General features: G+C 37.7%; 1 protein-coding gene across 1 annotated transcript; it reads left to right on the top strand.

Moving 5' to 3' along the window:
- The first annotated feature begins 7,100 nt into the window (after positions 1–7,100).
- Positions 7,101–14,708, top strand: LOC136677832 (uncharacterized). Its single transcript, XM_066655495.1, has 6 exons — positions 7,101–7,183; positions 7,694–7,747; positions 8,107–8,406; positions 8,824–9,108; positions 9,425–9,463; positions 14,293–14,708. The coding sequence occupies exons 2-6, from the start codon at positions 7,696–7,698 to the stop codon at positions 14,706–14,708; spliced, it is 1,092 nt and encodes a 363-aa protein (XP_066511592.1). The 5' UTR covers positions 7,101–7,183; positions 7,694–7,695.
- Positions 14,709–16,267: the final 1,559 nt, after the last annotated feature.

The following is a 16,267-nucleotide window of genomic DNA, read 5'->3' as shown; positions in this document are numbered from 1 at the left end:
TTGAAGCGCAGATGGCTAAACCGTCAATTTCCAGAGTGCGGATAGCTTCACCCCAGTGTTTTTTCATTATTTACCTGTATATGACTAGGCCTGTAGGTGACACAACATATCATTTACAATTATTTCTTACGTACAGTATGTCCACATCCGAGTGAAATTTACTTACGCTAAATCACAGCTTAGGAATTACTCTATTAAAGAAACTGGTAGGATATCACATGTAGTTCCAGCTGAAAAACATTATAGAATGACGGTTTAATGCAAAGGGTTTTTTTACCCTTTCGTTTTTCGTGGGTGGTCTTGGAACGCATCCCCCGCGAAAAACGAGGGATTACTGTATTTATAAGCCATTGTACATCACTCATAGTACTGCACACCCCTTAAACCTTATTTAAAATCTTTATGGAAACTGGCATAAATGAGGAAGAAAACCATGGCAGACTCTACATTCTTCCTTTCCAACTATCTTTGATATATTAATAATGCCAGTAAACCAACAAACATGTAACCACAGTGAGCCAGCCTACCCTGCTGAATTACTCCTGTCTGAACGTCTTACTTTCAAATCCACCTTAAATGCTTTGGCAGTGACAGTTAGCTAACGTTACTGTTGCATTACTTAAGGTGGAAGCGAAAAATTTAAACGCTTCTTAACGGACACCAGTCACCGGTCCGAATGTTAAATAATACACCTACATATAGTCAGCACAAAATGATTGCTCACACATTAAAATCATGCCCAACATACAGGAAAAACGTTCAGGAGTAAGTTATAATCCAGCGTCAGGTAATTTAAGGTGGAAGCGAAAAGTTGCAATACAATATTGAGCTTCTGGGCTAACTCAACGTTAAGAGTAAATCAGTAGTTTAAATTTACACAAGCATATAGTTAGCATAAGGGAAAACAGTATAAAATTACTTAACTTACTCAAAATTAATAATACTTAGCTACATGAGTTTTTTCCATTTCCCGCGTTGTCATGGCGGCCATTTTGGTTGTGGCTTTACAAACTCCATAACTACCATAATGCTTTGCGTGCTAGCTTTAGCAATTAGCTTCGCTTTTGTTTGCAGCAGCATCTTTCTGGGGAAAAAGCAGCACCCCATCTACAGATAGAGGGTAGGTTTATTTTGTGTGCATCAGTTTTTGTGCTGCATCAGTTTTTGTGCTTGCATTAGTTTTCTTTTTGTGCATTTGCCCTTCAGGGCCATCGTACTTAACTCTATCATCACCATGACAAAATTAATGGAAGCAGTGATGTGGAATAAATGATTATCATGATCATGTTTAATAAAAAAGTATTATTATTATCACAAATCCCATTTCCAGAAAAGTGGAGATTTTTTGTGAAATGCTATTTAAAAACAATAAGCTGAGATGTGTTAATTCTATTGAAGTTTAATTTATCTGACAAAGGCACAAATAACATTTTTCCAATGTATTCACGGAACAACTTGATCATTTTTGTAAATATAAAAACATTTAGAATTTGATGCCTGCAACACACTCCAAAAAATGGGACAGTTTCATATTTACCACTACATTACATTACCTTTCCTTTTAATTACAATGTTAAATCCTTTGGAAACTGAGAATACTTACTGTTAAATTGTTGGATACTGAAATTTTGCCTATTCTTGCTTCATAAAGATACTCAACAAATAATACATTAATAAAAGATGAAAAAGTCAAATGTAAATATAAAATATGAATATAAAATGAATATAAAAAAATGTAAGTCTGCAATTATTTGTCATTGTACAACTAAATATGTGTTCTGCATTTAACCCATCCGTGGCAGTGAACACACACACACACACACACACATATACACACAAGTGCACTAGAGGCTGGGCATTCACCCCCAGAACGGAGGACAGCCATCCCCGGTGCCCGGGGAGCAATTGTGGGTTCAGTGCCTTACTCAAGGGCAACCCAGTCATGGCACTGCCTGATTCTCCTATTTTTGGTGTGCCACAGGAGAAAGATCTAGACTGCAGGCAGGTCAGTCAAGCACACACGCCCTGTGTCTATGAAGCCATGATCTTTTGCTCTGTGAACTTATTTATTTATTTATTTATTTCATTGTGGGTGTTTTTGCATTGCACCACCTTCACTTTTCCCAGTGCATAAGCCATCTGAAATGAGCTTGGGTCCAGAGAAATTGTTAGGAGTTCCCCATAGGATTGCTGTATGGCTTTCTTTTTGTGTAAAAGAGTTTCAGGTCACATTTTGTTGATGCAATGGTGGACTAAGTTTTTTGAAGTACTTCCAAAACATGTGGCTATATTTATCACTATAGCATGACAGATACTTATGCAGTGCCATCTGAAGTCTCAAAGGTGATGCTCATTCAAGATTGGTGTCCAGTCTTACCCTAAATTAACTGGTATTTCTAGAGATTTCCTAAATAATTTTGTAGTACAATCTAGTAGATAGGGAGGCACTGTGGTGCAGCAGGTAGTGTCACAGTCACACAGCTCCAGGGACCTGCGTTCTCCCTGTGTCCGCATGGGTTTCCTCTGGGTGCTCCGGTTTCCTCCCACGGTCCACAAACAGTGGTAGGTGGATTGGCGACTCAAAAGTGTCTGTGTGAATGTGTGTGTCCCCTCCAGGGTGTGTTCCTGCCTTGTGCCCAGTGATTCTGGATAGGCTCCGGACCCACCGCGACCCTGAATTGAATAAGCGGTTTCAGACAATGAATGAATGAATGATAAAAAATGTATATACTTTGCAGGGGAATGCTCCTTTTCTAAATGTTATATTCTCCAGCTTAAAGTGTAATGCTTAAAAACAGTCAAACATGTATTTTCTATAAATGCGTATGTCCTTCCTATTGTGCTCCTGTCCCAATTTTTTTTGGGTGTGTTGTAGGCATCAAATAATTTTTTCATATATTTAAAAAACAGAATCAATTGGTCAGTGAAAACACTGGAAATCATTTCTTTGTGCACATGTCAGTCAAAAAAAGGTTTCTGGAAATGTGGCTTGTTTCACTATATTACAAGGAATATGCACTGTAAAGTTTCATTTTGTTTATAAAATTACAAGTCCTATGTTTCTTCTTTAGTTCAATCAGAATATTAATATTATTCAAAATTAATATCTTTGGCCCATGAAGTTGAAAACCCATATATTAATATGTTAGTATATTAATACATATAAATAAATATAATAAATATTAATAATCACCCATTTACCTATGGTTTTGTGCATAGGTTTGAGCACCTCAGTCTAATGAAAGAATATAATAGGTAATGGGTGAACATATGTTCTACACAGTTCACACTTTTGCATATTTTAATGCACAATGACTGTTTACTGACAAACTTTAACTTTGGGGAAGATTAAATCATACATTGTGGTGTGTGCAAAAGTAATGTCATATTATATAATGCAAGGTGTTTTTCCAATAGGTCCAAACCCATTAAATAAACATTACATCTGTATTAAAATGTGTTGGTGTGTACTCATTCATTCATTCATAGTCTGTAACCGCTCTGTAGAGAAATTATTCCCTTATCTTTAAAAAGACAATTATATAAAAAAATTAAATAGATGTTGCATATTAGTCTAGATGTTATACTGACAAATCCATTACAGAACAATAATTTGTGATTTGCTCATTTTTGATTAACTTGACTGGAAATTCATTCTTTGTACATTTATCAGTTTTATTAAGTTTTAAGAAACTCCAGAAATTAGAGATTGTTGACACTACAGATTCAAGAAACTATAGATTGTCGTTTTTATTGCATTTTACAAAGTGTCCCAACATTTCTGGATTCATAAAAACCATTTGCTGCCTAAAGAACAACATGTTTGGGCTTACCTGCAGATGCCGAGTGGATGAAGAGTATAAAAAACAGAATAGATTTCATTATACTTTTGATCTCATCACCTCTCAATAAGCAGCTGCTCCTAATCATTGGTCAAGGTTTTTCTTTAGAGCTTATACAAACTTCTGTGTCAGTAATGAGTCCCCCTTAAACAGCTGAATTAACTCTTAAGAGTCATTGGTGCTGTAGACCTACATCTGGTCTACTTCCTTCCCAGTAAACAAGGAACGTCCCTGGGCGTTTAAAATAGGTCTAAAAGTAGTCTCTCTGTCAAGGACATATTTTAAACGTCAATGGACGTCCAAAATCCATCTTAATAAGTTAGTTAAGTGGTGACCAATCGATAACGTCAGTGGACGTCCAAAATGCGTTTTATACAAGTAATTTATTTCGGGACCAATTAATAACATAAATGGACGTCCAAAATACGTCTAATATACGTCTTTTCAACTTTCATTTTCAACCTTAAGGTAACGTTGATTAGACATTTATAAAATGTTCGTAAAGTTTATTGTAATATATTTAATTTTATATATTTTTCATTTGGGGCGGCACGGTGGCGCAGCAGGTAGTGTCACAGTCACACAGCTCCAGCGACCTGGAGGTTGTGTTTGATTACCGCTCCTGGTGACTGTCTGTGAGGAGTTGGTGTGTTCTCCCCGTGTCTGCGTGGGTTTCCTCCGGGTGCTCCGGTTTCCTCCCACAGTCCAAAAACACACATTGGTAGGTGGATTGGCGACTCAAATGTGTCCGTAGGTGTGAATGAATGTGTGTGTGTGTCTGTGTTGCCCTGTGAAGGACTAGCGCCCCCTCCAGGGAGTGTTCCCGTCTTGCGCCCAGTGATTCCAGGTAGGCTCTGGACCCACCGCGACCCTGAACTGGATAAGGGTTACAGATAATGAATGAATGTTTTTCATTTCCAAAAGAAAAAAAAAAAAAAAAACCACCAAACAAAAACCGTTTTTAATGTCAATGTGTTATGTGCTCAGACCCTATAGTTTCAAAAAGGTGCATTTAAACAGATAATGTGCTTCATCAGAATGGATGTAGTACTTTTTACTAAAATCCTTAACGTTAACTACCTGATGTTATCATTCATACATATGCAGCTGACAGTCTAATTCAAACTCAGAAGGCAATAAATTAAAATGTATTGAACAAGTTAGATACAGTCGTCCCTCGCCACTTCGTGCTTCACCTTTCGAGGCTTCCGTGCATTGCGGATTTTTATAAAATATTAATGGAAAAAATAAATCGCGGATTTTCGCTATTTCGCGGGTTTTCTTCGGAACTCGATCGGCGGAATATATATATATTTGATTAATTTTTACATGAAAAAATAAAGGAATGTTGTAAATCTTAAATTATTACGAATTACAGTAAATTTGCATATATTCGGAAACAAATGGTTATTAGGGGAATGTGAAAGGTTTATGTAGTGTAAAAGTGTGGGGGAGGGTTTATTAAGCCTTAGAATAGTGTATAAATATTTAAATAAATATAGCGTCCCTACGGATTTTCGTTTATCGCGGGTGGTCCTGGAACATATACGAAACATTCATTATATATATATATATATATATATCACAGGCAGAGGCGATTGCTCTAAGACTGCAAGGGAAGCTCAGCTTCCCCTAAAATGTCAAAAAATAAGTGATCAAATATATACTGTTGTGTGTACATTGCATTGAATAAATATGCACTACAACGCGCTCAACTTTTGTTCAGAATCAGCTTCTTGTCACTGGTAAAGACGCGGCTTTCCTCTCAATCATTCCCTTCACGGTGCTTTAAACAGTGAGGACGCTGAGCGTCCACAGAGTTCAATAGTGAAGCAGCGAAGTGCAGCGAAACGAGACGAGTCATTGGATAAATGCTGGGCTTTGTCCCGCCCATCGGACGCTCAGCGTCTCTGGGGGTCTATGGGGCAGTGGGCTGACCTCGGCTGGCCCGGACGCTCAGCTTCTGCATGATGATTGGATGATCTGTCTGAGGCTTCTATTTCTGGTGGGGTTTTTTTTTTTGTAGCTGCTTGTGTTTGGAGACTGACTTCTATCACTTTTTCTGACTTCTATCGCAGTTTCTGTCCAGCGGGTGCTGCTGAGCCCCTCCACCGTCACAAAGCACTCACAGGCGGACACACTTCACATGGGCCAAGGCCGTTTAAGCAGCCTAGCTCTGCTGGCCATTGAGAGGACACTAGTCAAGTCCCTGGAATAGACGCCTTGTTGGTACGACAGGGTCACAGATCATTTTCTTGAACAGGAACGGAGGGTAGAATTTACGTATAAATAAACCGACACATTTTATGATGTAGGCCGAAATTGAGCTTCCCCTCCTTGAAAGACCAGCATCCACCACTGATATATATGGAAAGAGAGACTGGCCATTAAGATTTTTGATATGATCCAGTTTTGCCCCCTTAGAAAAAAAACTTTGGACACCCCTGAGCTATCCTCAACGCAGTGGTGTGTGGAAGAGACTTAACAAGGCGGCCAAGCTATCATCCATCCTAGACAACACCTCTCATCCACTGCATGAAACTGTGGGGTCTTTAATTGCAGCTCATTCATTAACACTCTTTCCCTGACAGTGTAAGAACAACCAATACCACAGGTGTGTTTATGTGTGCTTATTGACTATTGAACTATTGGTTTGTTGTTGTTGTTGTTTGTTTATATTTATTTACTTATTTATGTACACCCCCCCAAGTAACAATACATTTTCCCAAGAGTTTCAATAAAGCCTTTTCTTATCTAATATTATCTACTTTATCATCTTATATACTCTCATTCATCTTACAAAACCTTATATTCTAATTCTGAGTGGCTTCATTAAAAATGGATTTACTCAGTTTTGTTTACACTCCAATTTCTCTTGCTCGCCCTGTGACAACTTTTAATACAATTGTATTGTTGTATTTGGCACTACTGTCATTTCATTTTGGAATGCGCCATGTTCTGAAGTAACTATTGCGTTCCTCACTCTGCACACCTCTGTCGAGATGGAACTGCAGTAATTGATTTTGACTTTTGTCTATTTTATTACTACAGATATTAAATAATTAAAGATTACATATATCAGTATAGAGCTGTGTTCTTCCCAATAATGTCTCGCGAAAAAGTCTTATTCTAAAACTCTATAACTATTATTTTTACTGAAAATGCTTCATTACTTAAAAGACATATAGGCTTCATAAGAATACAAGAAACACAGTAGGCTGATTGTGCAATAATTAAATAAATAAATGCACACTTCCTCTTGAGGAAAGGTTTTTGGTGTTCCTGGATTATCTTGTGTTATTGTTCGACAGCAGGGGTTAAAACAGCTGGACTACAAAGAGGCAAGTGGCAATAAAAAACATTTAACAAAAAAATCAATTTTATTTTACTATTTTTAGTTATTGATTATTACCGCGATGTCGCTTGATCACTTCCTGTTTTTTAAAGGAACCGTAACAATAAGTAAAGCTCGAGTTACAAAACTTGGGTGACAAATAAAAGCCTACGTTTCGTACTAGTCCTAATCTTTCCTTTATATCGTCGAATATTTGTGATAAATATCGATGTTTAGTTTTTCCGAGTCTGCGCATGCGCACCGGAGGAAATCACGTGCCTTTAAATGTACATAAATATTTGTTGACTAAATAAATCTGTTTTTATTTTTCTTTTAATAAAGATTGCTTTGAATCCTTTGATTTTAAGAAACTATTGAATATATTATATGCTTTCAAATTGGTAACATGGTTTTACACGAGTATGATCATAATGACGTTTCAACCATATACTGTATATAAAATGATTAATTTAATAAGACATCTTTGTGGTTCACATAAACATATTTGTGTCTACAGAAATGATGGACGTGAGGATACTGGGCGTTGCCTTAAAGATGCAGCTGTTTTTTGGTATGTACAGTATGTCTGTGTATTATAAACAGTCTACAAAACTACAAAGTGCTGCTGTATGGTTAGTGGAGCTGATAAAATGGACAATGAATTTAGATATGCGGTAGGTGTAGGATATACAGCTAGAAGTTAGTTGTGTAGTCATTTTTTTGAATCAATAGCCTCAGAGCTAGCTTAATATGCAAATTTTGTAACCAGGTTTAGGTCTAGTCTATTGAAAAGTATCAAATTAATGAACACAAAAAAGATAATAAAAATATCTTAAATGTTATAAAATGCTAAAACATTCTATTTGATGCTGACAGTTTGTAGTTACATTAGCAACAACAACTGAGACATCGTGTTTTGTTTTTCTACAGTTTTTTCTTCAGCATCAGCATTCAATTTCACAATGGTGAAGCTTCATGAGGCTGCCTTTCTACCCTGCTATCACAGCTGCTCTGGTCTGGTAACATGGAGCATGCCTGGTAATAAAGACGTTCTGGCTCAGTGTAACCGAATGTCTTGCCAATTCAAGGAGGGATTTCACATGTCCCATGGTCAGTACCTTCAGGGAAACCTGTCCCTCACCATTCATGATGCTGACTTTAGTAAGAAGAGCTGGTACACATGTACGTGTGGCGGTCAGATCATCTGTGATGTGAGTCTACGGCTAGAGCGTAAGTAGAAACCAAAATAATTATTGAATAATTTCTAGGTTACTAGAGTAATGTTAAGTTTGAGCCTTTAAGAAAGCATTCAGTCAGGCACAAAATAGCAAACTACATTTACAAAGGTGATAAATTATTATTTGTTGATATATCACAGGGTTTAGCTCACTTACGATTAAGAAAAACTGCTTTTTAGGTCCTGAATGAAACAGTTTATTCTACACAGAGTATGTCACACTTGAAAAAAATAGAGTAATGCTGTATCCCTGATAAATGTAGACCACTATATCTGATTAGTGAACTCTGGATAAGAACTTCTGCTAAAAGCTGTGAATGTAAATGTAGACCACTAGGTGTCAGTGATCTACTGTCTCCTAGCATTAAAAATGTAAATTAATCAAAACGACTAATTTTTTCCTCCATAAGCTTTCAGTTTCCCGGTTGTTGTCCAGACTGGAGGGCCCCTCTCCCTGGACTTTCCCAACTCAGATGACATTGAAGTGGCCTTCAAGAGGATAGACAATCCACAGAGCTCTAGACTCTGTACCATTAAGGGAGATAGACTTCAGTGTGAGTCTGCATATGAGAAGAGGGTGATGCTCAGTTCTACTCTACAGCTAAAACAGGTGAAGAGCCGTGATGGAGGCATCTACATCATACGAGACATCAAGAATGACGAGGTCATCGGGATGTACAATGTCACTGTGGAAGGTGTGCCTCAATTTCATTCTCTAGACCTGAGCAGTATTTTCATATATAGTGCAACGTAACAGCATATAAACCTTTAGCTGATGAGCCCTATAATAACAATCATCTTATTTCATAAATGTATTTTTGCAGTTCTTTGAATTTGTGCTTTTGATCTAAAACTATAGATATTGATGACATGACTTAGATGGACATGGGTGATTGCTATATGACCCATCCCTACAGTTCTCCTAGGGAGGACTTCTATACAATCTATGGAACAAAACATATGTACATCTCGGAGTGAAATAATTTTACCTTTTTGTGTTTATTATTATAGGATCAAGTTCACATACCAATGACAGCCTTTCAGTTGAAGGTATGTTTGATGCTTATTTTCAAGTTCTTATAAACTCTTATTGACTAGAGCATAAGAACATTTGCCTGAGGAATTATGCTTCAGTGAACTCAGTCAACTCAGAAGGCAGTAAAGCATTTTAAACAAGCTAGCTGCATACACTAACATCCCAAGCATTTTCTGTATATTTTATTTATATTTATATGGCATTTAATCAACTTGAAATTTTGAGGTGGTGAAATATTCTTATTTAAAAAATTCAGACCCATTCAAACTCATTAAAATCTTAAAAGTTCAGATAAAAAATACAAATCCATGACAGAGGTCAACCATATGGGTTCCTCAGGAAAAGTAAACTTTCAAAAAATGATCAGTGTATTCTTCTCACACCCACCAGTCACAGCTGTCCCACTCTGTCCTAATTCCTGCCGAAGGAAGTGGCCTAAGGCCTTCCTTGAAGTGTGCGCATTGATGACACTGCATAAGGGTGAGCAAAGAGGCAAAGAGCGCATTCCAAAGAGGGTTTTAATACTATACAAGTATATACAATGAATTCTGAAAGTCTCCACTCCCCTTTACTTTTTTTTTACATGTTATGTTGCAAAAAAGGAAAAACTAAAGTATTGCATTGACATACGTATTCAGACCCTTTACTGAGTTGAAGCACCTTTCTCAGTGATTACAGTCTTGTGATGCCACAAGGTTTGGGCACCTGGGTTTTACCACTTTTTGCAGACACTCTCAAACTCTGTCAGCTTGGATGGGGACCATTCATGAACAGCCATTTTCAGGTCTCTCCAGAGATGTTTGATTGGGTTCAAGTCAGGGCTCTGTCTCAGCCACTCATACCCAATCACAAAGTTGTCCCTATACCACCCCTGTGTTTTCTTGGCTGTGTGCTTAGGGTCATTGGCTTGTTGGAAGGTGAACCTTGGTCCAGTCTGAAGTCCCAAGTGCTCTGGAATAGGTTTTCATTAATAATATCTCTGTACATTGCTCCATTCAATCTCCCCTCAACATTGACCAGTCTCCCTGTCCCAGCCACTGACAAACACCCCAATGATGCTGCCACCGCCATGGTTCACAGTGGGGATGGTATTGGGCAGGTAATGAGATACACCTGGTTTCCTCCAGACATGGTGCTTAGAATTGAGGCCAAAAAGTTAAATCTTGTTTTCATCAGACCAGAGAATCTTGTTTCTTACAGTCTAAGAGTCTTTCAGGGCCTTTTTTGGTGTATTTTACTGTGAAGAGATTTCTGTGTGGACACTCTGCCATAAAGCCCAGATTAGTGGAGTGTTGCAGTGATTTGCTGACCTTCTGGAAGTTTCTTCCATCTGCACAGAGGAGCTCAACCAGAGTGACCATGGGTTCTTGGTCACTTCTATTTCCAAGGCCCTTCTCTCCCGATTACTTAATGTGGTGGGGCATCCAACTCTAGGAAGAGTCTTGCTTGTTCCAAACTTCTTCCATTTAAGAATTACAAAGGCCACTGTATTCTTTTCAGCAGTAATGTGTGTTGTCCTCTCCAGGTCTGTGCCTCCACACAATCCAGTCTCTGAGCTATGCAGGCAGTTCTTTCCTCCTCATGGCTTAGTCTTTGCTCTGATATGCATTGTTAACTGAGACCTGAATTTACAAGTGGACTCCAGTCAGGGTGTAGAAACATCTCAAAGATGATCGAGAAGAATAAATAATAAAAGTGTCATAAATAAGTGTCTGAATTATGTTCTTGTGAAATTATTTTTCCTTCATAAAAATGTGCAAACACTTCTAAAATTCTGTTTTCACTTTCTCATTATAGGATATAGAGTGTAGCTTGATATGGTGGTGGGGGGTGTTGATATTTCTTTTATAATTATTATTTTAGCACAAGTGTTAAACATAAAATGTGAAAAATCCTGAAAATTTTATTACTTTGTTAATATACTGTAAAAGTGTACGGATTTAATAATATTTAAAATGTCATTGAAAGTATGCAATCTTTACAGTTCCTCACTAGTTTCTTGTATTAACTAGTTGACTGTCAGGACTGGATTGACTCCCTGGTGCAGACACAAATGCAATAACAGACTATTAAAACAAAGACAATGAAATGAGACAAAACTAAACGTGGCTAACTAGAAGGGCCGATACAGAGAGAACTAGACAAAGATAAATAGACTTCGATACTGTTACAGCCTGTCTAGGTAAGCTGAAACAAAAAATAAATAAATAAATAAAATAAAAAGTCTCCCCCAACTCCTCACACTTCAATCCCTCCAGACCAAGAAAACCACACAATGTCACAAGACTCCAGTCTCAATGTTTTATTGACTGCAAGGCTATAATGGAAGCAAAGCATCAGGAGTGATCTAGGCCCAAAATAATCAAAACCCCTTTCCACCCAACATCTATTACTTACCTAACCAAAAATAATTAAGAAAGAAAATACAAAAACATAACCTAACTCCCTAACAAACAGAAACAATTCAACCCCTTTATGGAAAAGAAATAAGGCTACACCCCCTACAGCTTCCAATCTAGTAGGATAACTATTGAGTTAACACTACATTAGGTAGCTGAATCACACACAATAGCATGTCAACATACACACACAAGCCTTAGTCTGACAGGAAGAAGCAACGGCAAGGAGGAAGAGGAGGAGCTTCTTTCAATCAACCACCGGGGCTTTATATCTGTTCCGCCTTAATACTGTCAGCCAACCAGAGCACGGTTCCTGCAGCAAATCAGCAGCAGCACCTGAGGCATTTACTCAGAGAGTAGAGAAACACAAAACACACAAATAAGTCACTAGACGTAACAGATACTTAGAGAGACTTGGACAGCGAGACTGAGAGAGACCTTGACTAGGAGACAGTTACAGATTCTTTAACACAGGACCTTAAAGACAGAGAGAACTAGACAGGGTCACAGACTGAGAGACCAACAGACTAGAGAGATGGGGAAATACTAACAGATTATATATAGAAGGAACCTAACAGGCTAGGGAGAGGTATAAAAACTAACTAGAGGTACAAACAGACTAGAAGGGGAAGAGAAAGAAACAGACAGACAAGACACACACACACAAAGTGCAACCCAAACAGTAGAACACAGGCATAAACAGGAACTGACAGACGACGAAACAGACAGACAAAACCAGCATAAGAAGGGAAATGTTCAAGAAAGAAACACTAACAGAAGGGAACATAAATACACACCACAGACAAGGAACACCTGGGACAGTTAAAGAGAGGGAAGGATATAAAGGTGTCACAATGAGAGGGTGGAGCTAAGGCAGGACTAGGGTGGAGACAGAAACAATAACAAACAAAGCAGACACAGGAAAAGCAGACACAGGGCCAGGGCTTGACAGACTGAATGTCTTTTCAGTTCACTGTAGTTTCTGTGGTGTAGTTACGAACAGACAATTACAGGCTTTCCATGATCATACACTGTCCTGAACTGCTTGACATATGTTTATATCACTATGGCAAGTTAAACAAGCCTTTTCTAAAATGACACTCAAACATCTAGTTTAAAGGAGAAAACTGATCATGACAGGAATGGATTAAATATTTCTAAATTAAATTGTATTCAACAGAATAACGGATAAAGGGACAGGGTTTCACTGTAGAGGTGAACTGTTCAGAAGGCAGTACCAGTCAGATTTGTTCAGTTAAGCACTGCACTTCTTCACTCTGTAGGAGTTTACTTTTCCTGAGAATCCCGATGGTTTGCATCTGGCCTAGATTTGTATTTTTGAGAACTGCATTTTTAAGATATTAATTTATGGTTTTGAATTTTTAAAAATCTGGATTTTTTTAATAAGAATTTTTGAAATTTAAATATTTCATCACATCAAAAATTAAAATGTATTAAACAGCATACAAATATAATTTAAATATTTAAAAATTTCAGATACATTTCTGGAAGTAAAACCTAATTTTTACATTTGGTCGAGTAAAAAATAAGAAATGGAATATCCATTGTTTTTTCATTTTAAAAATGTAATATTTCTACTACTGTAAATTTGTTGAACCTGTCTGCACATTAAATAGTGAATAAAGTGTCATAACACTTTCTTTCCCAAACAGTCAGATATGATTTTGTAATTAAAACTCAATGAATTTAGTGTAATTAAGGTTTAGAATAAGCTTCCTTTGGGATATATTACTTTGGTACTAGCGTGAGAAATATTGCTGATGGCTGATGCATTTTCATTACATGCAGACTACATGACTGCAGTGGCAATATGTAAATGTAAAAAAGTGTAAATGTTGACACTGCTGCTCTGTGAGTTTTGGTATAATGTCGGTGCTTAACTAAGTAATTTAGTGGAAAGTTTACGTATGTCTATGGTTTATGTGTAGAGGTACATCATGCCTCCTCTGATAGTACAGTCCAACCACTCTTATTACAAGAAGCAGAAAATTAGAAAATGTAATTCATTTTCTTGAGACTCATATTTTGAGGTGCAAAAATGAAGCATAGCAAAGTAGGACAAATGAATTAAATCATTTATTTTCTTACAGTCCTAAATTAAACAATGAAAAAATAAAATGTTACATCAAATTTTCGGTTTCCTTTTTTATTGTTCGAGAGTTTTAAAACAGAATCTCTGGCTTTAGTTCACCTCTGTGGATGTGGGATCTGACATATTCCACCAGATAAAAACAGAACTGTGATAAACAATGAAATACAATAGCAGCATGTTGTTGCAGAGACTAAAGTGTGCTGAAAATGCACAAATACGTGTGTACTGTATTGCACAAATAGTGTATAAATCCTGTGTACATTTAGTCCACTCAGGATAATCTGCATCATGTGCTTGAGTAATAGTTTTGACTCTTCACTGCTGTTTTTAGGAATTCCACGGAGCCAGTACGTGTTTGTTCAAACTCTGGCGGCTGTGTTTGGGGGACTTCTGGTTGTTGCCATTCTGGTGATTGCGGTGCTGATTGACCAGAACAGGAGACTGCAGAAATGCCAGCAAAGAACGGAGAAACCCACAATGAACATGCAGCAATTACAGCAACAACAACAACAGGAACCGCTCAGTAAAGAACTTGAAGTCCACAGTCCAGTGATGGAGACCGTGAATGTAGAGAAGAAAAATAATCATGATTCAAAAGATGAAACAGAGAGAAGTGATGATGAAGGTCAACTGCTGATGGCATATTCTTCTGTAAATGCATTTACGGTCACAGAGGAGCCGCAACTTTCTGTCTCTGACTCCTGCTCTCATTATCCAGACCAGTCACAAAACACTGTGTTTGAGTGACTCTTGTCCAATGAAGTATGGAAATAATTCTTGGCTTACAAAAAAAAAAAACCCTTCGATTTATAGTCTGAAAAGGTATTTATTAGTATTAATACCATATTCAGTTTATAAAAAATAAAAACTAATTTATAATTAATTGGGTACAAGGCAGGAATACACCCTGGAGGGGGTGCCAGTCCTTCACAGGGCAACACACACACAAACACACACCTACGGACACTTTTAAGTCACCAATCCACCTACCAACATGTGTTTTTGGACCGTGGGAGGAAACCAGAGCACCCGGAGGAAACCCACACGGACACAGGGAGTACACACCAAACTCCTCACAGACAGTCACCTGGAGCGGGACTCGAACCCACAACCTCTGTAACTGTGACACAACCTGCTGCGCCACTGTGCCGCCCCTCACTGCCTCAGTTAGTGTTAAATAACTGGTCACCAGCTGAAACATAATCACCCATGCAGTAATTATCCAATGGGAGTCTCTTACCTATTTGCGTAGATAAATCCAGGTAGTGACCTTTTTTTGGGCCACTCCTTTTTAATAATAAGTAGTCCATACAACCATCAGATCTCAGTTCAGTGTTCACCATACAATGTGCCTATGAAATAGGTACATAATAGTGTGATAAACATTGAACTGAGATCCGATGGTTTTATGAACTACTTTTGAGAAATGGCCATTTTATGAAGCAGTAAACTTGACTCATTATTAAACACAATGGACACTTATGGGGATACCGAAATATCACTTCATATTTCATAGGTACATAGTGTGGTAAACACTGAACTGATATCTGTTGGTTGTATGGACTACTTATTAAAAATGACCATTTTATAAAGCACTAAACTTGACTCGTCATTACAAACAGTGGAAAACTATGGGTATTTTGAATGCCATTTACTCAAAAACTATACAGTAATATCACTTCATATTTCATAGGCTCACAGTACGGCAAACACTGAACTGATGTCTGTTGGTTTTATGGACTACTTATTAGAAATGACCATTTTAGAAAGCAGCAAACTTGACCTATGTTTAAAAATAATGGACAATTGGGGATTTTGGATGCCATTTACTCAAAACTTATACAGCAACATCACTTCATATTTACTGATATCTGTTGGATTTGAGTATTTATTAGAAACGATCATTTTATAAACCGCTTAAATGTGGTTACTTTTCCTTTAAAACTGGTCGGTCTTTACGCGTAGAGTATTAGCTCAGTCCCTATCTGCGAACTAAAGTCGGCCGTGCTCAGTTCAGTCAGCACCGCTGCATTGTTTAAGGTGGAAAGGAAAGTTAACATTTGACGTTGGCGAATATACCGCCAGAATTCAAAGAATTTCGAAGTGACCATGGTTTAAACCGAGAAATACGAACTACAGACCCACAGCGGTGTCCCCGTCGTTGCAGCCAATGAACGAACTGAAGCATTTCCGACCTTTGGTTTCTTCGCCACATTTAGCTGAAGTTGTTTGTAAGAGAATCTGAAGCTGACCCTTCACCCAAATACACACATATATACACACACACACACACGTGAAAACAAATG

This window comes from Hoplias malabaricus, chromosome Y (genome assembly GCF_029633855.1).
Source record: "Hoplias malabaricus isolate fHopMal1 chromosome Y, fHopMal1.hap1, whole genome shotgun sequence".
NCBI classification, from domain to species: domain Eukaryota; kingdom Metazoa; phylum Chordata; class Actinopteri; order Characiformes; family Erythrinidae; genus Hoplias; species Hoplias malabaricus.
This window is presented reverse-complemented; position numbering and strand designations above follow the sequence as displayed.